Source organism: Drosophila miranda, chromosome XR (genome assembly GCF_003369915.1).
Source record: "Drosophila miranda strain MSH22 chromosome XR, D.miranda_PacBio2.1, whole genome shotgun sequence".
NCBI classification, from domain to species: Eukaryota; Metazoa; Arthropoda; class Insecta; order Diptera; family Drosophilidae; genus Drosophila; species Drosophila miranda.
The window spans coordinates 30,050,019-30,072,171 of NC_046674.1; the positions used below are offsets into that span (position 1 = coordinate 30,050,019).

General features: G+C 47.0%; 1 protein-coding gene across 19 annotated transcripts in view; it reads left to right on the plus strand.

The window, feature by feature from the left end:
- LOC108152129 (basement membrane-specific heparan sulfate proteoglycan core protein) overlaps positions 1-22,153 on the plus strand; it is a 98,435-nt gene that overhangs the window by 60,473 nt on the left and 15,809 nt on the right. For 5 of the 19 annotated variants that reach the window (XM_033386146.1, XM_033386153.1, XM_033386154.1 and 2 more), the window contains 25 exons: positions 2,365-2,475; positions 2,836-2,958; positions 3,628-3,762; positions 4,534-5,007; positions 5,418-5,596; positions 6,284-6,377; positions 7,024-7,197; positions 7,364-7,513; positions 7,682-7,814; positions 8,015-8,100; positions 8,296-8,415; positions 8,851-9,009; positions 9,336-9,599; positions 11,537-11,764; positions 11,885-12,130; positions 12,389-12,460; positions 12,625-12,639; positions 12,977-13,110; positions 13,175-13,268; positions 13,602-13,988; positions 15,649-17,879; positions 17,945-19,037; positions 20,133-20,318; positions 21,680-21,831; positions 21,901-22,081. In XM_033386146.1, the coding sequence (XP_033242037.1) occupies positions 2,365-2,475; positions 2,836-2,958; positions 3,628-3,762; positions 4,534-5,007; positions 5,418-5,596; positions 6,284-6,377; positions 7,024-7,197; positions 7,364-7,513; positions 7,682-7,814; positions 8,015-8,100; positions 8,296-8,415; positions 8,851-9,009; positions 9,336-9,599; positions 11,537-11,764; positions 11,885-12,130; positions 12,389-12,460; positions 12,625-12,639; positions 12,977-13,110; positions 13,175-13,268; positions 13,602-13,988; positions 15,649-17,879; positions 17,945-19,037; positions 20,133-20,318; positions 21,680-21,831; positions 21,901-22,081 (7,221 nt within the window). Of the gene's footprint in view, positions 1-2,364; positions 2,476-2,835; positions 2,959-3,153; positions 3,422-3,627; positions 3,763-4,533; positions 5,008-5,417; positions 5,597-6,283; positions 6,378-7,023; positions 7,198-7,363; positions 7,514-7,681; positions 7,815-8,014; positions 8,101-8,295; positions 8,416-8,850; positions 9,010-9,335; positions 9,600-11,536; positions 11,765-11,884; positions 12,131-12,388; positions 12,461-12,624; positions 12,640-12,976; positions 13,111-13,174; positions 13,269-13,601; positions 13,989-15,648; positions 17,880-17,944; positions 19,038-20,132; positions 20,319-21,679; positions 21,832-21,900; positions 22,082-22,153 lie in introns of those variants that run through there. The other 14 variants (XM_033386148.1, XM_033386147.1, XM_033386150.1 and 11 more) reach the window with 14 other exon arrangements.

Here is a 22,153-nt window from a genome sequence, read left to right on the forward strand (position 1 = left end):
TTGCCCTTTCTTTGCCCTGTTGTTCGCTTTGTTTGCAAATTGACTTGAGGCGCCTTCAACTCCTCCCGTATGTCCGTCTGTCTGTCGGTCTGTCTTTCTGTCTGACTGTCTGTCTGTCTGTTTATCCGCTTGCCTGTCCGCAATGAAATTGTCAAATTGTAGCCACGGAAATTCCTCGCCTTCGTGTTGAAAATTGCTGAAAGAAAGAAAACTTTGGCGATTTGTGTGGAGGCCCCAAAAGTTTGCAGCACTGCAGCACACAGGCGTTTCGGTAGCTGCCACCCAAATATTGCCTGCCCATGGTCGGGCTACGGCCTTTGCTGATGACAAATTGTTGATTTAGATCAGGACAATGGCCCCAGCCACAGCCCCCTAGGAGTCATCCTCAACGCCCATCAAACCAAACTCATTTACACGAAAGCCAGAGACAATGTTACAGGCTCTATAGATGTATGTTTATTTGTATAAGATATGCTGTTTAATATATATTATTATATATTATGGGACGGATTCCCTTTTCTAATTTAGGGATCTTGCGATTTCAGAGAGTAACCGAATGGTTTCTCAAAGATTGCAGAAAGCTTCTGTAATTTAAAGGTTGTACATATGTATATTTTTATATAGTTTCGCATGGAATGCAGTGATACATTGGAAAACTATGTATCGGGAACAATGCAGCATTTCCGATTCACCGCCTAGAGCCAACGTGCATCTGTTCTTCTGATTTCAGAGACGATAATAAATATACCAACTTAATTTAAATGAAGAGACCATACTAAGTACTAACTGTGCTGAGACGAACATATTGAACATGTTTTTGTTACTTTTTAAATGTTTCCTCATCTCTGTATGGTTTTTTCATTATTTAACTCTGATTATTGTCACCGAAGAACATCCCTAGAACTTAAATTGAATTTTTATTAAGTAACATTTATTGATTGTTGTTCCTGGCTTCCTCATTTGACTTCCAAAATGTGCCTGCTCAATGTGCCCTCAAAAGCGTGATCATATTTATTCTTCTGAGAATTCATCCGAGATGATAAGCAATATACAGGTGATCTTCATATTTAATGCTCTCAACGGAACGCAATTTTTTGCTGTATGTGGCGGAGGTGATCTTAAGGGAAGGTATAGACTTAACATACTGTGAACAAGCCGCTGTATTTGCAGTTTGTTTAGACACTGTGCAAGGCCGGCCCCTTTCATGGTTTTTTGTATGCTTTCCGACTTTTTAGACATTTTTGTACGCTAGTCTTGCTTATTTCTGCACTATTGGATCATTCTCGAATGCATTTTAATAATAATCCATTCGCAGATTAAGGATAATATTTTGCGCAGTCTCCGACTACTTTACTACATTCCCCATTATTACTGGTTTTACGTGTCGCACTTTATTAAATGTCCCAGGAGTTTCCCAGGAGGTTCAAAAAAGCAGATCACTCACTCAATCTCTTTTAGAAAATGTAGTCCTTCAGAATTCCTGTGATCTATGGGAATGGCTCATGGGTATTAGGTCCTGATAGTCGTATCCCCCTCTTATCCAGAGGGAGTTTTGCCTCTTCATTTCTATTTTAATATATTGTACGTGTATAGCCCCTGCTAATTGTTTGCTCTTAAATTGGCTTTTGGCTTTAAGCTGTGCTCTGATTACCGCCTCCTCCTCCTTCCACCTCTAATGTTCGCTTAACTTTTCTTTGCTTTTAATTAGCCCTCTGCTCGCGGCTCTCTCTGCTCCCACGCTCTTTGTCATCCATTCTACTCCTCCCCCTTTGCTGTCTCCTTCGCACTTTCTGTAATCAAATCCGCGTTGCGTCACAAAGTATTTTCTCGCATACTTTCGACGGGCGAAAGGGCGACAAAAATTATCTAAAAATATTTGTAAAATTGCTTAAATTGTTGATTTTTTCATCCTGTTGTTGTTGCCGTATGAAATAATATGCGAGTGACAAAAGAGAGGCAAGAGAAAGCGGCAGCAGAAAGGGTCCAAAAGGGCAAAAAGGGGCTGCCTGGAAACATGCACAGGAAACTGCGGCTAACGATGCTGCTGCTGGGCCATGCCCATACCCCCACACCATTTCATTCTGACTGGAGTGTGGAAGGGGTTGTCTATCACACAACACCGAAAAAACACCTAACAAACTTTTGCTTTCAAGTTGAATGAAGTGTCAGCCGAGAGTCTGGTTGTGCTTCTGCTTCTGGTTTGGGTTTGAGATTTGGGGTTTGGGGTTTGGGGTTTGCAGGACTTTTTTCCTGGAAGGAAGTGCTTGTTAAACTGCATCCGGCTGTCATCTAATTGCAGACACAGATCAAACTCTTGTATTTTCGGATTTATTTATGGCTTCTTTTCGTATCTTCTGATTGCAGAATGCCAGCCGAATGAGTACCGTTGCCGCAGTGGCCATTGCATTGATGCTGGAAAGCGCTGCGACTACCGCGTGGACTGTCCCGATGGCGATGATGAGAACGAAGAGTGCCGTAAGTACTAAGCGCACAGAGAGACACCTGCTGGGGTCTGCCGCTGCCCCACAAGTGTAGATACTCTTATGATCTGTAGAAACACCTGTATCTAGTGCTAATATCCGATCAAAAATCGGTCAAACCTTAGGCTAAGACACCTTTTAGCTGTAAGCCGAGGGTGTCCTTCTTTTGTGGACAAACACGCAGAATACTAACCAAAATCATCTCTCTAACCTATCTCTCTTTTTCTCTCTCCGTGTTTGCTTGCCCCCTACCCCACCAATAACTGCAACAACCATATCGATATACTAACAACCTGCTTCACCAAAACCAAAACCAAAACCAACAACAACAACAACAACCAACAACTAACCATAGCCGCCGCCTGCAGTGGCATGGAGTACCAGTGCCGCGACGGCACGCGCTGCATCAGCGTCAGCCAACAGTGCGACGGCCATGCCGATTGCAGCGACGGCGACGACGAAGAGCACTGCGACGGAAGTGAGTAGCCAGTGATCGAATCATCCAATCATCCAAGCATCCAGTCATCATCTACCATCAACTCTGCCATTCACCTTTGTCCACCCCAATCTTTGTCTCCATGCTGCCCCGCCCCGCTTGGAGTAGTTGTGCCCAAGCTGCGGTATACCTGCCCCAAGGGAAAGTTCACCTGCCGGGATCTGAGCTGCATTTCGATTGTTCATCGATGCGATGGTCGCGCCGATTGCCCGCATGATCGTTCCGATGAGGAGGGCTGTCGTAGGTGTTCGCCCCCCAAATGCCACACACACTCCCCGCTCAAGTCCCCCACTCTTTCTCCTTCTCTCTCACTCTCCCCTTTTGGACGCAGCCTGTCTGTATGACAAATGGCAGTGCGATGATGGTACCTGCATTGCCAAGGAGCTGCTCTGCAATGGCAACATCGATTGTCCCGAGGACATATCCGATGAGCGCTACTGCGAGGGTGAGTATCTGTAGAAAAAACAAATGTGTTGCTCGGGGGCTCTTGCGGCGACTGAAAGGCGGTAAGTGTAAACGTCTCTATGCCCCTCTCCCCCTTGTTGCCCCTTCAATCATCCAATCACTCACCGCGCACACCTCACTTCACACTGACACAAATAAAAAAGAAAGAAAAAGAAAGAACACGAGTGCTTTTCGATCGTCGTGCAGGTGGCTTTGGAGTCGATGACGATGAGCAGTGTCGGTTCGATGAGTTCCGATGCGGCACTGGTGAATGCATACCGATGCGTCAGGTGTGCGATAACATATACGATTGCAACGATTACACAGACGAGATCGGCTGTGGTAAGTCCGAGGGAGTCCGATTCGATTCCCTCTCTGTTTGTTTCTGTGGCTCTGCGCCTTTATGTGTGTATTTATCGAGAAACGATAAGCGTTTATTTATCGAGCTCTCTCTGTCTATCTCTGTTTCGCTTTTGCTACTCCTTCTGCTCCCTCTGCTCCCTCTGCTCCTTCTTTTGGGTAACTAAAATCCTTGGTGATGGTGATTCGTTTCTCTGTTTTTCTTGTTTTTGTGTGCTCTTCTCCACTCACCACTCTTTTCCCACGTTTCATACTTCTACGCTTCCCAATGATAGCCAATCATTATCGGAAACTATCGCTTTCTTTACGTGCTGTATGAGATAAGTGATAAGTGTGTCTAAAGCGAGAGAAATCTCTCTATCGTGTCTCTCTTTGATTTTTGCAATTCTAACACAAAACATTTTATTTCTCTTCCCCCGGCCCCTTCCCCAACGAAACCCCTCTCGGTTATGGTTATCGAATGTATACAAAAATTCTACAAAATTAATCGATTAATCGCACGCCAACCCTGTATTGGACCAAAACCTCAAACTCGAATGCAACTGAAACAACTGCAACAACAAACAACGTCATCATTGGCTCGCAACAACAACTACAATAAAATATTCTTGCATGTCTCCCCTGAAAACACCCTGAAATACTCACGGTCTGCATGCGGTTGTCTCTCCCAACCCCTGTTCCCTCCCACATAACCCATAACGAATCCATCAATGCGGCCCATGCATGCGGCTGAACCCTGAAATGTGTGGACAGACCTCTCCAACGAGGACGTTGGCGGGATAGGCATCGCCTTCGACCACCATCGACCAACGCCCAAGGGTTGGGATAACGAAGTGGTTTTGCCTGAGCTCGAGTACCTCCCGGTGGGTAGGTACAACAAGCCTGATCCCCAGAACAAGTGCGCCTCCAATCAGTTCCACTGCGTCAATACGGACGTGTGCATACCGCTGCACCTTCGCTGCGATGGGTACTACCACTGCAACGACATGAGCGACGAGGCGGACTGTGAGCGTTACCAGCCGCCACCCAAGACGCGGAGGCCTCCAACGATCAGAGTCACCACACGGTCACCGTGGGACGTCCCCCCCGATTCGCTGGAGCGGCGCACAACTGAGGGAGGACCAAGAGGAGGAGTAACGATACGACCAACGTCACCCACTGCTACTGCCACTGCCACCACCACTAACCCAATAACAACTACCTTCTCAACAGCAACAACGATAGCGAGTAGGTGTCTTCCTATAGATGTAGTTTCTGTGGATGTAGCATACTTTCTGGGGCATCGGTGAAGGGTAGCGCGTAAACGTGTAGCGGGGAATACGGAAGACAGGGGTAAACGGTTAACCGATTAACCAAAGAAGTGCATGTCATGTTTGAAACATTGAAACCTACTTTAGCTTTTAATTTATATATTTTTTTATAATTGATATCCCTCATACATCGTTCTTTCTTTTTCCACTGCCACTGCCACTCACACTCGCTATCTTTATTTCAACCACCTCTCATTCTCTCTCTCTCTCGGTCTCGTTCTGGCTTATTAAATTACTATTGCCATGATTATATGCCTTGTTGTGTCACCCATACATCAACACCACCACCAAAACACCACAAAAAAAAACAACAACAATTACATTTAGCCTACTCATCATCATCATCGTCATCGCCATCATTAGGGGCAAGCAATTGCCTCGAAAACATCGAATTCGCGTGCCACAATCACGATTGCATACCGATTGAGAGCGTCTGCGACGGCATCGCGGACTGTGGCCATCACGAAGACGAGGATTACGTTCTGTGCAACTGCAGCAGCGACAAGGTGAGCCACAGCCACCTCAATCCGTAGAGCCATCTATCTCAATCCATCTATTCACACAAATTCCCCATACAGTGCGTTTTTTAGTCATCGAATCAATTATATTGCAGAAGACCAATTGCTATTCCAAGCGATAACGGACTGCCTTCGATTTTAATTGAAAACTAAATCGATTAGAAGTAACTGAACGTTTCCAGTCATTTATCCTGATTAAAGGTAGAATTACCTTACCTTATTTTACCTAACCCCATATGCAGGCGGTAATTTATTCCAATCAATGACTGACTTAAATCGATAAGTAATTACAATCTAAAAACTACTGAAATCGATAAATGACATCAATATATTCAAATTCATTCGAATTAATGATTGACTTCAATCGATAACTAAAAACAATCGAAAAATCACATCGATCACTCAGAATTTTGACTTCATATGAAGGCGTTGATTCACGCCAAGCGTTATTAACGATGAGTAATGCCAATCGATGGCTAAATTCAATTCCAATTGATAATTAATTTCAATCGATGGCTGAATTTTGAGTTTGAGTGCTTGCTCGTACCACTTGATACTCTACACCATCTTATAGTACTGACACGCACTGTACCACACACAAAAGCACAAGCACACAGACACATACACATTGCATACCATCATACACATACTCATTCATTTTTCCATGCAACACAGTACAAGTGTCAACGCGGCGGCGGTTGCATACCCAAGACGCAGGTCTGCGATGGCAAATCTCAGTGCCACGATGGCAGCGATGAGAGTGCATGCCGTAAGTACAATCTCTCATCATTTTTCAGTCTCTCTCTGTTTCTATCACACTTCTATGCCCCCACTATTTCACTCTCTCTTTACACGACATCCACAAAAGTCTAATTTTCATTCAAAAATGAAATTGTGAGAGACCCATTCTAATCCCACGATTCTTGTTGATTGAATATAAATATAATCTGGAAGTTTAAGTAGCCTTTAGCTAATTGGTTGATTTTACTAACACGCTAGACGCACTCACCCCTAGACCCATATACCCTACCCCTATCTATATACCTATATTCCTATTCCTATTTCTATTCCTGTCAAAACCTTTCACAAAGTATCGAACTTTGTTTTTCTAACTTTACTTTCTGTTTTTATCTCTTTTCACACATGACTTTTACTCTCGTTTTACGCTCCTGTACGCTCCTGTACGCGCTGTACACGCTCTCCTTACTATCCTGTGTCCTGTGTAAATATATATATACGTATATCTATCCTGTTCTCTGCAAAAAAAAACTCTGACAATCCTGATATTCCTGCTCCTGCTGATACTCTGCCACCCAACTCGATCTTGATACTGATATCTGATATCTACTGCAACACACCATCATCATCACAACCATCACAAAAAACCACAACAACGAACCCCCTTCGGACCACAGACTTCCAGGACAAGTTCAATAAGACCCGCCTGGGCGTCGAGTGCCTGAGCTTTCAGTACCAGTGCGGCGATGGTAGCTGCATATCGGGGTATAAGCGCTGCAACGGCATCACCGACTGTGCCGACGGTGCCGACGAGTACAACTGTCTGTTCAATTACGAGGACGTCGACTACGGTAGAACCCACTGATCCATTAGCTTATCCATACCCACTTACTCTGAGCCTATCCCGACGGCGTTGTGACACTCCAAACTTTGCATAACATATCTCTCTTTTTTATATTTTATCTTTTATCGAAACTCAAAACATACAAAACACGAAAAATCCTCGCACAAAAACAGACACAGACCCGGACAACAATCCATTGAATGAATGTGATATCCTTGAGTTTGAATGTGACTTGGGTCAGTGTCTGCCGTTAGAGAAGAAGTGCGATGGCTATACGGACTGTGGCGACGAGACGGATGAGCTCGATTGCCCGGCCTTCACAGGTAAAAGCAAACCTCCACAAAAAATCGAGAGAGAATCTCTCTCAGTATGGTGCTACAGGTCCAACACAAGCCTGAAAATTAAAGAAACTAAACAGCTAACACTCATGAAAACAAACAACATATCATCCACAGTATCAGTCATATACCATATACCATCATCATCCACAGAGCATTGTCTAGAGAACGAGTTCGAATGTGACGAGTATTGCATGCCACGCGATCAGCTGTGCAACGGCATTGCCAACTGCAACGATGCCAGCGATGAGCGCAACTGTACTTTTTGCCGCGACGATGCATATCTGTAAGACTTGTCCTCCCATCCCCAACCCTTGCACAGCCCCAATCCCCAACTCCTTCAGCGACGAAGGATAACATTTACTATTTCTTTACTCTTCCATGTAATGGGTCCCACAAACACACACGCACAAAACACAACACCCCATCACACTCACCATCATTCATCCGATAAACGATAATTATCAATACCCTGGCATCGATCAGCTGCAACACTGGCGAGTGCATTGCCGATAATCAGCGATGCAATGGCCACGCTGACTGCACCGATGCCAGTGATGAGCGCCACTGCGGTAAGACATGAACAACACATTCCATCCCCCTACCACTGCACATCCGGGCAGCACTTTCCACTGCACTTCCAAGTAATTGTACGAGTAGATAGATTCCGTAGATTCTGTAGATTCCGTTGGGGTTTCAAGTTTTGCCTTTGCCTCTGATTTGGTTCCGTGATCGTAATGTTATTTTTGTATTGCTGTGACTTCAAGCGAGGGTCGCCTGCCCATGGCATACGATGGCCTGCAATGGTACTTGCGTCAATCGGAGTATCCGCTGTGATGGAAAGCGGGATTGTAGCGATGGCCGTGACGAACGAGATTGTCCTACGGGTAACGAAATAAAAAGATGAAACTACTTTTCAAGTCCTTCTTCTCTCACTGTCCTCCACTCTCTTTCTCGTCTATCATTTTTCGCTTCTCTTTGAACTTTTCAAAGATAAAGAGCGGTACTAGATTCTACTCAAAGGCTTAACAAATATATCTAAAGCGAATTTTCAATTACTAAAAGGCTTTTGGCCTTTTTCAAGCCAATTTTCCTTGCTACTGCTGTAGGACCTTCACTTCGGACTTTTGCTTTCCACCCGCTAAAAAAACACATAAGTGGGAATAATTTCTCTGATACGTTTCGTTCATCGTTTGATATTCTTATCGTTCCATTATTCCGTTATCCAACACATCAACTACCATGATCAACCCACCACCAACAACAACACACATTCACCAACACTCACCAACCAACACACCAACTACCAACACTAAACAAAGATGTAAAAAGCGCTGCGGGCTTGCCCATATCCAAATCCTGCCTCCCTCTGCAATGGCAGTGTGCGAATTTCGAGTGCATTGATCGCAGGCAGTACTGCGACAATCGGAAGGATTGTCGGGATGGGTCGGACGAGTTTCCCGTCAATTGTATTGGAAATGGTAACCAAAGTCTCTAACACACACACACCTCCCAGACCCTTCATTATGCCATAGTTTGTATATATATCTTTATATAGCTTGTAAGATCTGCCACAATGGATCAGGTTTGTATATAATACATAGTGTAATGCTAGGATAATAAGAATAAGTATTAAAAAAAATTATTAATAGAAGAAACATCCTGCTCATTCTGCTTTCTTGTCTCTCTCTTTATTCTTAAATAATGTTCAACCAAAAACCACCTCAAAACACCACAAAATACAACATACACCACATTCCACAATACCATCAAAATGCATGGCCTGCCTCTGCCTTGCGCTTCATAGCCACCACACGACTAACCGCTGCCGATTGCAGTTCGGATCAGTTCTTCTGCGACGATTCGTGCTTCAATCACTCCATACGCTGCAACGGTGTGTCCGACTGCAGCGATGGCAGGGACGAGCATGGCTGCCACCATTCCATACCACCACCATCGAGCCACTTCCTGCCCTGTCCGCAGCATACATGCCCTAGCGGCAGGTGCTACTCGGAAAGTGAGCGCTGCGATCGTCGCCGTCATTGCGAGGATGGTTTCGACGAGGCCAACTGTAAGTTATCCTCTCTCCTCATGTGTCTGTCAAAGCGTCCAATGTCTCACCACATAGTATCTCATTTGGTTTGTGTGGTTTTCTATCGCATCTATTACATCTTTCAATCTTGGTTTAGTTTTAAGCAGGAAATGGATCAGATCATCTAGGGATGGGTATAAAGATGCATGCCTGTCTCCTGTCCATCACTGATGGATTATCGTATAATTTAACTTTTTGCAAAACGATTACTGATAATATATACAATCAAGCAAATATGATCATGAATACCAGAGCATGCTTCCCACAAAAAAAAATAATGCTTCAAATGAGTTCATTTGGAATATCAGAATTCAGTCAAATTCCTTGAGTAGTCTCGAATCATTATACAGCCCCACAAAAAAAAGAAGTGTCATGCAAGATTGACCAGAGTATCCTATCCTTAAGTATTTTAGGCCCCTGCACACGAGTCCAAGTTCAGATTTGCTCTGAAACCTGAAAAAACTAAAATGCTCGAAATATGGTGAAAAATTATTTTAAAAATTCCTCATATTCACTAGAAGGTTTTCGTGGTCAAAATTTACAAATTTGAAGTCATTTTAAAAACATTCAAAACGGCGGATCTAATATGGCTGGGTTAACTTAAAACTTATAACTCTCCGACCTTGCTACATCCATATCTTTCCCCTTTTGAAGAAAAAATAACTCGATACATCCCGAAACAGGAAAACTGACTTCAAATTTGTAATCAGCGACCCCCGGGCAACGAGTTTCAAGCAAATCCGATGAATTCTTCAAATAAGTTTCCAGAATATTTTGACCATATTGCTTTTTTGAAATTAGAAAAACCTGACGCGATGGAGCAAATCTGACCTTTGATTAGTGTTCAGGGCCCTAAAGTACATAGGGATGATACTCTGGTCAAAACGATCGCAAGCGATCCGTTTGCGAACTATCATAAATAATACTTTCACAGCCACAAGATAAACGACACGAAAATCATATTTCCATAATTTGCGGGTTCAAATGCAAGTGTTTTGTCGGGTTAAGTCTCGCACTTGACTCGTGTGCGATATCATTTTTGAGCATTTGGTTTGCTGGGAAGCTATCAATATTATAAAGAAAAATATTATTAAGTTAGGCGACGCGAAGGATTATTGGCCGGGAACCTGATCTCTGTATTAATTTTGATTTATTTGAGCACAGTATCTGTATCAGTATCTGTATCTGTAATCACATGTTCGGCTTCTGCACCAGGAGGTATCATGATATCCGATGTATAATCGTATTTTTCATTTGCTAATCTCTGCTGTGTGTTTTCTCTTTTCCGTCTCTCTACATTTTTCTCACGTTTACTCTCACTTTCATTTTTACTGTCACTCTCTTCTATATTCTCAATTATTATGCTTTGATCCTTGATTTCTCTCATTGTGTGTGTGTGATGCCATTTTGATTTTGCTGCACCATAAAACCACTCAACCACTCAACCACACGACCACAACCACGATGCACCACAAGCCACACACAGGTACTGAATGCAAGGATCATGAGTTCTTGTGTTTCGATCGACAGTTCTGCATAAACGCGACACAGCACTGCGATGGCTACTACGACTGCAAAGACTTTTCCGATGAACAGAATTGCATTGGTTAATAAAGAGCTTTCTATTGTTTTTGATTTTCTAAAAAAAAGTAGTTGTAGAGGTATATTCTACGTCCTTTAGATGTACTTTTAAGTCTCTTAGTTCTTATTTCTTATGTCTTATGATTTCCGTTTAAGTTCGCTTTAAGACCCCCGCTTTTGGCATGCTTCCAAACATGTGTATGCACTCTTGAGATACCTATTACTTTTTGGTTACTCCTCCAGATGTTAGCCAGACGTTTCAGCAGTTTACCCCCTGTCTAAACTTGTACCCACAACTAATTATCGTATATCTTTACCCCTGCCACCCAAAACAGGCTGTGCCTCTAATCAATTCCGTTGCCATAACGGCGACTGTGTGCCTTATTCGTCCACCTGCGATGGCATACCACAGTGCCGCGATGGTTCCGATGAGCTGGAGTGCGGCGGCTCCCTAGAGTGTCTGCCGAGCCAATTCCGTTGCAACAACGGCCAGTGCGTGAGCGCCACGGTGCGATGCAACGGCAAGACCGACTGCCAGGACAGCTCCGACGAGCAGAATTGCGGTAAGTATCTACCACCCATCTCCCAAATCCATCTGGGGCGTGAGACCTCCTCCCTCCAATCACCCCGATCACATCAATCAACATCATGTGCCTACTACCCTCGCATATTGCCATCATAAGGTCGTCATCATGAGGCCGATACAACAGCTGCCACAAGTGCCACTAGCGCCCCTAGCCCCAGCACCACAACAGTCAGTCCATCGACCACGAGCAGCCCCCCACTACGGATCATCTGTCCGGCGACCTTGTTTCGGTGCGAGAATGGGCCGTGCATTGCCTTGGGACTGCGATGTAATGGGCTGGTCGACTGTCCGTACGACAGCAGCGATGAGGCGGACTGTGGTCTGATCAACAACGAGATCGAGCGTAAGTCGCCAGCGACCCGAAAAGAACCAAAGAACCGTACCACTGAAACGCCCCGAAGGACATCAACTGTCGTCTCACACCTCCAAACGTAGATACTAACTGAGAAAAGCTAAAGGCTATGGCTATCGCATCTAATCATACTTATGAATCTTCTATCTATCATCTGTGTGATCATTGATCCTCGCTAACATCAACTAAAACTTGTGTCCAAATATGATTCTCTCAAAGAACTAACATTTGAATCTCTTGAATCCGCAGCCAACGAGCCAGGCCGCACCACCAGTCAATTGAATCTCAAGACCTATCCCGATAGCCAGATCATCAAGGAGCGTAAGTATCTACCGTTGCCGTCAATCAAACCATTGTTTTGCCGTTCTATGTTCTTTACGTTTCTTCGAATCTACATAATGTTCTACCATTACTATAACTTTTAAAATGCTTAACCCACAACCAAAAATGACCATAACCCATAATATGTAAAACAAAACCCGCAGGATATATTAGGGAGGGTAAGTCGGCCTAACTACTCGTACTCTCTCACTCTATATGCATCTATGTATACGTACAATATATGTAATAGACATCGATCCGCACACGGTACTGCAGCCCAACACCAACACAAACACCAGCACCACCCGGCACGAACCATTGGCTCGAGAAAAGGAGTTGTACATTGAGTCGAAATTGAACCACTGAACTATCCTAGCCTGAAACCTTTGTTAAATCCTTTTAACCCTTGCACGTATTTCCCCACTCCCTAGAGTCCAGATCATTCTAACTCTCTCTCTCTCTCTCTCTCTCTCTCTCTCTCTCTCTCTCTCTCTGCTGTGTATATCTCGTGTGTAGGTCGCGAGGTGATCTTCCGTTGCCGTGACGAAGGACCATTCCGCGCCAAGGTCCGTTGGACGCGACCCGGCGGCCAGCCACTGCCCCCAGGCTTCACCGACCGGAGCGGACGCCTGGAGATACCTAATATACGCGTAAGTCCCTAATCCTTACTCTCGAAGAGATCGTAAGCCTCATCTCCACTTTCTTTTTTACCAGCTGGAGGACTCTGGCACCTATGTGTGCGAGGCTGTCGGCTATCCCAGCTACCAGCAGGGACAGCAGGTCACCGTTCACCTCACCGTCGAACGCTGTAAGTATCTTTTAGTGGGGGGATATAACTCTTACGGGCGGGTCCTACAATCAATCAATCACGTTCAATTACGCATGCAGCGTGGGGCGAGCACAAGTACGAGGAGCTCAAGTCGAGTCGCATTCGGTATGGCACCGTGCCGCACATTGATCTCGAGTTCTTCGGTCTAGGTAGGCTTTTGTGCCCCTTGGGGGAATAAATGCTAACTAACTCTTCTCTCTCTCTCCCATCCAATCCCTATGCCGCATGGCTCTGGGCCTGGTAAGCCAGTAGGCCCACGTCCTTCCCCAAGCTCTAGCACTACTCACTATATCCCTGTTCTCATCCCGCCAGATAATGACTTGGGTGCCCGTCCGAGCACAGCCTGCAGCCAGTACCAGGCCACGTGCATGAACGGCGACTGCATCGACAAGAGTAACATCTGCGACGGCATTCCGCACTGCTCGGACGGATCGGATGAGCACAGCTGCAGCCACGGACGCAAGTGCCAGCCGAATCAGTTCCTCTGCAACAACTCCAAGTGCGTGGACCGCACCTGGCGCTGCGATGGCGAGAACGACTGTGGCGACAACTCCGATGAGGCCTCTTGCGATCCCGAGCCCAGCGGTGCCCCTTGCCGTTTTAGCGAGTTCCAGTGCCGTAGCGGCCACTGCATACCGAAGAGCTTCCAGTGCGACGAGGTTTCCGACTGTTCCGATGGCAGTGATGAGGTCGGCTGCAGTAAGTATCCCATAACCCCATTGAGAAACGATCTAATGACTGAAGACTGACATAGACTTATTCGTTTGATAATCCAATATGGATTCACCCATTGAATATACCTTTTCCAACATACCCACACGCATTTCGGTGTCTTATAGAACACTACTTAAAGACAAAGACTTGGTGCAACAAATTTACATGGATTTGCGTCTGAAAATGAAACTGATCAAAGACTCGCTTGTCCAACTGCCACAGGCTGTGTTTTCTGAGAAAACGCCTGAAAAAACAAGCTAAAATTCCGGCAAATCAAACATACCAAAATGGAGATGCAAGCTCCTTATCCCCAGTCTGCCTCCACCGACGGCGACAGAGTCTATGTGGACGTGGAAACGATGGCGGCGGGAGAAGCGACAACGGCGACAACGGCGACAACGGCAAAGGCGATGGCGATGTACTGCGCAAGAGGGCACCCTTCGAGCAATTCCTTCAGGTGAAGGATTGCCGGCGAAGAAGTATGTCTGCCACAAGTTGCTGTTGATGATCCGCAACTACTTCCTGCCCCTAGTGGGCACCGAGCAGCTAACGCAGCTGACGGTCAATGATCTGGAGACACGGCTGTGATCGACAACCTGTGCACCAACCAGGAGTTGGAGGCCTGCTCGGGCTCGTCCACTGGGTGACCCTATCGCCGGAGTAGCGTGAACAGCACTTCTTGCGCCTGATTTCGACACTCTTCACACACTGCGGGCTGCGCTGCATTGGCCCGGAATACGTTAAGTTTCTCGCTTGAAACTGGCCCATTGGTTGCTGGTGGCTGCTGTAGCAGCCTCTGTGGAAGGAAGGGGGGCGGCCATACTAAGGCGATGAACAGGGCGTGGATGCCCAGCTAAAGGCGCTTGGGCCTCTAGACCAAGCCAACTGAATGGCAGCCGTAGCCCCCCCATAATCCTACACTTATTGAAACTCTTTTGCACTTCTCTACACTTGTTCCTATTTTCATCTGACTTTAATGACGTGGGAGGACATCATTTTTACACTTACTCACACATTCCTTACAATATTTAATTAACATATGTAATGCTCCGAATAATAATTTAGCGGAAAGCCGATTCGGTGTGTGTGGCGGATAAAACAACAAATAACAAAAGAAGTAACAAAACAAGCATAAAAATAAATAACACAACAAACATGAATTATGTACATAATATATGTAAATGTTTAAATAGACACGAGCTATGATGATCTACTGAATATGAATACATGCAGTGCAGGACTTGAGTGCTAGCACAGAAATAGCTTTTCAGCTTACTGATTTTTTAAGAGCTTTTTCATAGCGGTTTTCAAAAGACAAATCATTTTATCCGATAAATAAATCTACATATTTTCTGCACGATCGGCTTATTTTAATAGACGTAATTTTAATTCAGTATTTTGTATAATTTTAAACGAAAAAAGGTTGCTAAATAATGCGAACCAAAATGTTGGCACAGGTAATAGAAGTAGGATCTGTGTCGATCATCCTTGGATCACTCTATGTATCCGAAGAATTCTCTACAATCCTTGCACTTTCTTGATGGAAAAGCTGACGGACAATCTATTGACTGAAGACCCTCGCAAAACTTCACAGACTCATTCGAATGATTGTATTCTAATAATTTATCTTCACACTCTCTCGCAGTGGAACCCGTGCCCATTCGTCCTCCGCCACCAGTGAAGGGTCTGCTCGAGGGCGAGTCCCTGGATCTGACATGCGTTGCCACCGGAACACCCATACCGACAATCGTGTGGCGCCTCAACTGGGGCCATGTGCCCGAGAAATGCGAATCAAAGAGCTTCGCTGGCACTGGCACCCTCCACTGCCCGGACATGCAGGTGCAGGACAGCGGTGCCTACTCCTGCGAGATTATCAACTCCCGCGGCACGCACTTTGTCACCCCGGACACAATTGTGACGGTCACACCGAATAGGAATCAGTTCTGCGAGGCCGGGTTCTTCAACATGCTCGCACGCTCCGAGGAGGAGTGCATCAAGTGCTTCTGCTTCGGGGTGGCCAGCACCTGCGAGAGCGCCAATCTCTTCTCTTACGCCATCCAGCCGCCGATCCTGTCGCATCGCGTGGTCAGCGTGGAGCTCAGTCCCTATCGCCAGATCGTGATCAATGAGGCAACCAGCGGCCAGGACCTGCTCACCCTCCACCATGGCGTCCAGTTCCGTGCCTCGAACGTCCACTATGGCGGTCGGGAGACCCCCTATCTGGCGCTGCCCAACGACTACATGGGGAGCCAGCTCAAGTCCTACGGCGGCAATCTGCGCTACGAGGTCAGCTACATGGGCAGCGGACGACCAGTGTCCGGCCCAGATGTGATCATCACCGGCAACCGATTCACCCTCACCCACCGCGTGCGCACCCTGCCGGGGCAGAACAACAAGGTGAGTGTGCCCCTGCTCCCAGGTGGCTGGCAAAAGCCTGACGGGCGCAAGGCCACCCGCGAGGAGATCATGATGATTCTAGCCAACGTCGACAACATCCTCATCCGCCTGGGCTACCTGGATAGCGTCGCCCGCGAGGTGGACCTGATCAACATCTCCCTCGACTCGGCCGGCACCGTCGACCAGGGCCTGGGCAGCGCCTCCCTCGTGGAGAAGTGCACATGCCCGCCCGGCTATGTGGGCGACTCCTGTGAGAGCTGTGCTCCCGGATATGTGCGCCAGCCAGGAGGCGCCTGGCTGGGCCACTGTGTGCCCTTCACCCCCGAACCCTGCCCCGCCGGCACATACGGTGACCCGCGGCGCGGAATCCCCTGCCGCGACTGCCCCTGTCCTCAGAGCGGTAGCAACAACTTTGCCAGCGGCTGCCAGCTCCGTCCCGACGGAGAAGTGCTCTGCAACTGCTTCGAGGGCTACGCGGGCAAACGATGCGAGAGCTGCGCCGCCGGTTACCAGGGCAACCCCCTGGCCCCGGGCGGCAGCTGCCACAAGACCCCAGAGTCGTCGTGCAACGTGGACGGCACCTACAGCATATATGCCGACGGCAGCTGCCACTGCAAGGATCGCGTCATCGGCGAGCACTGCGACAGCTGTGCCCCCAATAGCTTCCACTTGAACTCGTTCACGTACACTGGCTGCATCGAGTGCTTCTGCAGTGGCCACCAGGTGGGATGCGGCAGCACCACCTGGAACCGTGATCAGGTGACCAGCAGTTTCGGCCGCACCCGGGCCCCCCATGGCTTCGAGCTGGTGCGCGACTACACGCGTCCCACGGCCCAGAGCCTGGAGATTGCCACCTACGGATCAGAGCTAAGCTTCAATGCCGAAGGGGAGCACGGGGCGGACACGCTCTACTGGAGCCTACCGGCCGTCTTTCTGGGCAACAAACTGGTCTCGTACGGTGGCAAGCTGAGCTACACCCTCAGCTACAGCCCCCTGCCAGGCGGCCAGATGTCACGCAACAGTGCCCCCGATGTGGTAATCAAGAGCGGCGAGGATCTACTGCTCATCCACTACCGCAAATCCCCGGTTAGCCCTACGACGGCCAGCTCGTACTCGGTGGAGATCAAGGAAAGTGCCTGGCAGCGCGGCGACGGACAGTTCGCCAATCGCGAGCACACCCTGATGGCCCTCAGCAACATCACGGCCATCTACATTAAGGCCACTTACACGACCAGCACTAAGGAAGGGGCTCTTAAGCAGGTGTCCCTAGACACGGCCACCGCCACACCGCTGGGCACACAGCGTGCATACGAGGTTGAGGAGTGCCGCTGCCCCACCGGCTACATTGGACTCTCCTGCGAGACCTGTGCCCCTGGCTACAAGCGCGATGACGTCTCTGGCCTCTATCTGGGTCTGTGCGAGCCCTGTGAATGCAATGGGCACTCGACCCAATGCGATGCCGAGTCCGGCGATTGTATAGTAAGTGCATTCCTACGCTCCCTCAGATCCGTATCAATAATTAAACGCTTCTCTCGCATTCGTAGAACTGCTCGGACAATACGGAAGGACCTAACTGCGATCGTTGTGCTGCTGGATATGTGGGCGACGCCACTGGCGGCACCCCATACGACTGCCAGCCGGATGGAGGAGAGCCACAGCCACCGTACCGCCCATTGGAGCCGGGCAACCAGACGAGCGACTGCAGCCGCTGGTGCCAGGCGGAGGGAACGGTCAACTGCCAGGGCAACTACTGCTACTGCAAGCCGAATGTGAACGGGGATCGGTGCGACCAGTGCCGACCAGGAACCTACGGTCTGTCTGCGGCCAATCCGGATGGTTGCAAGGAGTGCTACTGCTCCGGACAGTCGACACAGTGCCGCTCGGCGCCGCTCTACCGACAGCTGATACCCGTGGACTTCTTCAAGAATCCCCCGCTGCTGACGGACGAGACCGGGGAGATCCAGGATGAGAATAACCTCGACTTTGATGTGGCCACCAATATGTACACGTACTCGCACCCCTCCTACCTGCCAAAGTATTGGAGCCTGCGCGGCAGTGTGCTGGGCAACCAGCTGCACTCCTACGGCGGCGAACTGCAGTACAAACTGCGAGTGGAGTCGTACGGCCGCTATGAGCCCGGCCAGGATGTTATTCTTATCGGCAACGGTCTGACGCTGATCTGGTCGCCCAATCAGGAGTCGCCGGACGGCCTCAACAGGGTCCGCCTGAACGAGGACGGTCAGTGGCAGCGCAAGGATCGCGGGCGCACTGTACCCGCCACCCGCAGTGACTTCATGACCGTCCTCTCCGACCTTGAGCACATCCTGATCCGTGCCACGCCTAAGGTGCCCACCACCCGCACCTCCATCGGCGACGTCATCCTCGAGTCCGCCGTCACCTACGCCTCCCCCGGCCATGGCCAAGCTGCCACCGACATTGAGCTTTGTCAGTGCCCTGCTGGGTATACTGGAAACTCATGCGAGTCCTGTGCCCCGCTCCACTATCGCGACGCCGACGGCGCCTGCCGGTTGTGCCCCTGCGATGCGGACAATAGCGATGGCTGCCGTCTGGGCAGCAATGGCTACCCTGAGTGCCAGTGCAAGCCCCGATTCAAGGGTGAACTCTGTCGGGAAATCGGTAAGTCAAATATCGGATGGGGATATCCACGGTGTAATCCACGAGCGATTGCTGACGGCCTCTACATTGCTGCATACGATCCATTATGATCCACCCGCACATTCTCCCTTTTCCCTCTGACTTGCCATCTTTCTGTCCCTCTCTTGAACTCTCATCCATCCAACACCCCCCGCCACCCCACCTATCAATCGTGATATTCCTTAATCGATCTTTCTTAAAAGATCTTCCTTATATCAATTAAAATATGCCCAATACTCGCAGTCTCTACTTATTTTTGTATCTGTCTGTTTGTCCATATCCTAAGAGATCCCAAGGTAACAAAATCTCTTCAATAAATATTCAATTTAACATTTTTTATGCCCGGTACGCGAAGAGTATAGGGGTAAAGTATATTCTTGATCAGTATCAATAGCTAAGTCGATAAAGCCATGTCTGTCTGTTCGTCTGTCGTCTGTCCTGCTTGACGCTTATTTCTCAGAGACCATACAAGGTAGAGCTACCAAATGTTGTATCCAGACTTCTATAATATCACACTGTGACAAGTATAATTCAAAATTTTCCCCCTCTCCTTTCCGTCCGCACAAAAGATCAAAGTCTGTGGCATCCTCAATTTTGGAGATACGAAAGCTCTAGCTCTTACTTTCACCGCAAATCTAATATACCCCTTTAGTATATACTCTTCGAGTATCGGGTATAAAGTGTAAAGAAAAATGGGAACAGATAAAATTTTATGTATAAGAATTTCCTAAGCGGTTCGACCGATTTTTATGAAATCATTTTTTGGTACAAAATCAAATCGTTCATTTTGCGAACGGCGATACCAAACTACACATAAAATAGATTGTGTAAATTCTTAAACTGAATACAGTCTAAAAATAAAACATCTACCCAAATATATATTCTCTTAACGATTAAAGAATAAATAAAAATAAAAGAAAATCAATCTGAATAGTTTTGGGTATCTAAGAGTCGGACCATCGACTATCAAGAGCATTATATTTGTAAAATTCTTTTGGAAAACTCGAAATTCGTATAACAGAAATACTGAAAAATCACCACAACAAAAAAAAAACATCCCATCCATCCACATTCTAGACACATCGCCCATTATCGAAGAACCACCCAAGATATGTGATATAAGCAGGGGATTTTGTTGCAGCGGCTTTCGGTTCAATATTGCGCCTAACGAGACAATCTCGTTCAATGACACCCTCCAGATATATAAAGGCAACAGAATCATAGGAAATATAACCAAGCTGCGATACGGCTGTCACTTGAGAGGTTCGCTGCAGAGTCCATTCAACAGAACCAACCACTGAACCATCAGACAAGCAAAAACACACCAACCAAAAAACTCTATTGTTCTTTTGCCTAATATTCGTACTTGTCACATTGTACTGAAAATAATCCGAAATACTTGTTGTAGATGGCACATACTCTCCTCTAGTCTATATAGTGCATAGATATCTACATAATTTATGTTTTTTGTGTAGACATATAATATATATGTTTAGACCAAAGCTAACTACTTGTACTCGTTCTCGTACTATATCTATGACCTAAACACAAGCCCCGAAGTACTTTGCAATTATTGTACTTGTACTCGTCGTATTCTTGGGTTAGAACCAGCTTCCTCTCTCTCACTTTCACACTCTGACTGTCAACTTTGTATATGCCTAAGTATATGTTCTATCTCACTCGCTGTGTAGCTCTTGAACTCGCTCGCGCTCTCTCGTTCACGTAATGATGATGAGCGAGTATGTAATAATCTTGCTTTGATTTTGAGCGAGTAACTGATGATCTCGCTGTGATGATGTATAAGTATAAGTATTTAAAGCTGAAGATGAGCAAGTATCTAATGATCTTGCTCACAGTAATAGCGAATATCTGATGTTCTCACTCAGATGATGAGCGTGTTTCTAGTGCTCTCGCTCTGCTGATGTAGGAGTATCTAATACTCCCACTCTCGCTGTAATTACAAGCGAGTATCTGATCTTTCGGTGATCTAAAATCCACGTAGCACTAGATAGTCTATATGTCTTACTTTTTCTTACCTCCCCATGTAGTTTTTGTAACTCTCGTAACTCTCTCTCTGTTTGTGTGTGTGCCAGAGCATTCATGAAGCCACCATAGCAACGATCGGCCTAGAATCACGCTCAAGTAGTCGAATACTTTAGTCGCTATACTTTACTTTATATGCATATATGTATATATGTACTAACCTTCCATCCTACATACATATGTCGGTCCTAATATACGCACCAGAGTTTGGGTTCCGTTCACTACTCGCTATACTGTGCGTTTAAGATCCTATGTATAGTAAATACAAGTAATTTTGACGATTTTTCTGTCACCTAACCCCACCACCAAAACCCACCAACCGAGATGGCCATCTCTGTCATAGTTACACCTCTGTAGCGGGTGCTTACCTTTCCCCCAATAAAAACTAAATTATAGAATAGGTACTCCCCCCTGAATATCCAGCCACAAAATATGCGTGATTAAACCGCAACCAAATGTCACTAACATCCCTCGTAAAAGAACTAAGATTGTGGGAACTCGACTTTCAATAGCTTCGTATTCAAATATCTAATCTATTGGTGTGCCTATCCTGTGAAACCCAATTCCCAATCCCCATACAGACACAGGCAACGAGCCCGAACAGGAACCGGAAGAGCCGGAAGATAATGGACGCACCCAGATCATTGTGTCGATAGCCAGGCCCCAGATCACGATTGTGCCCGTAGGAGGATCTCTCACACTCAGCTGCAGCGGTCACATGCGATGGAACAATGTGAGTATTATCCACCAGGGAATACTATAAAATATAGATTTCTTATTCTGAATCCTATTCCTGTTAAAGGATCCCGTGGTCGTCAGCTGGTACAAACAGAACAGCCGTCTGCCCGAAGATTCCGAAGTGGAGGGAGGAGTTCTGCATTTGTACAACCTGCAGATTACCGACTCCGGCATCTATGTCTGCCATGCCGAAAACAACGAGACAATGCACGTGTACCAGGACACCGTCTCCGTCACCATATCACGTGAGTAAACCGCTTCCCAGTGTGGCGCTGCCCCCTCTTTGCTAATCATTGACACTTCTCTGACACTGCGGC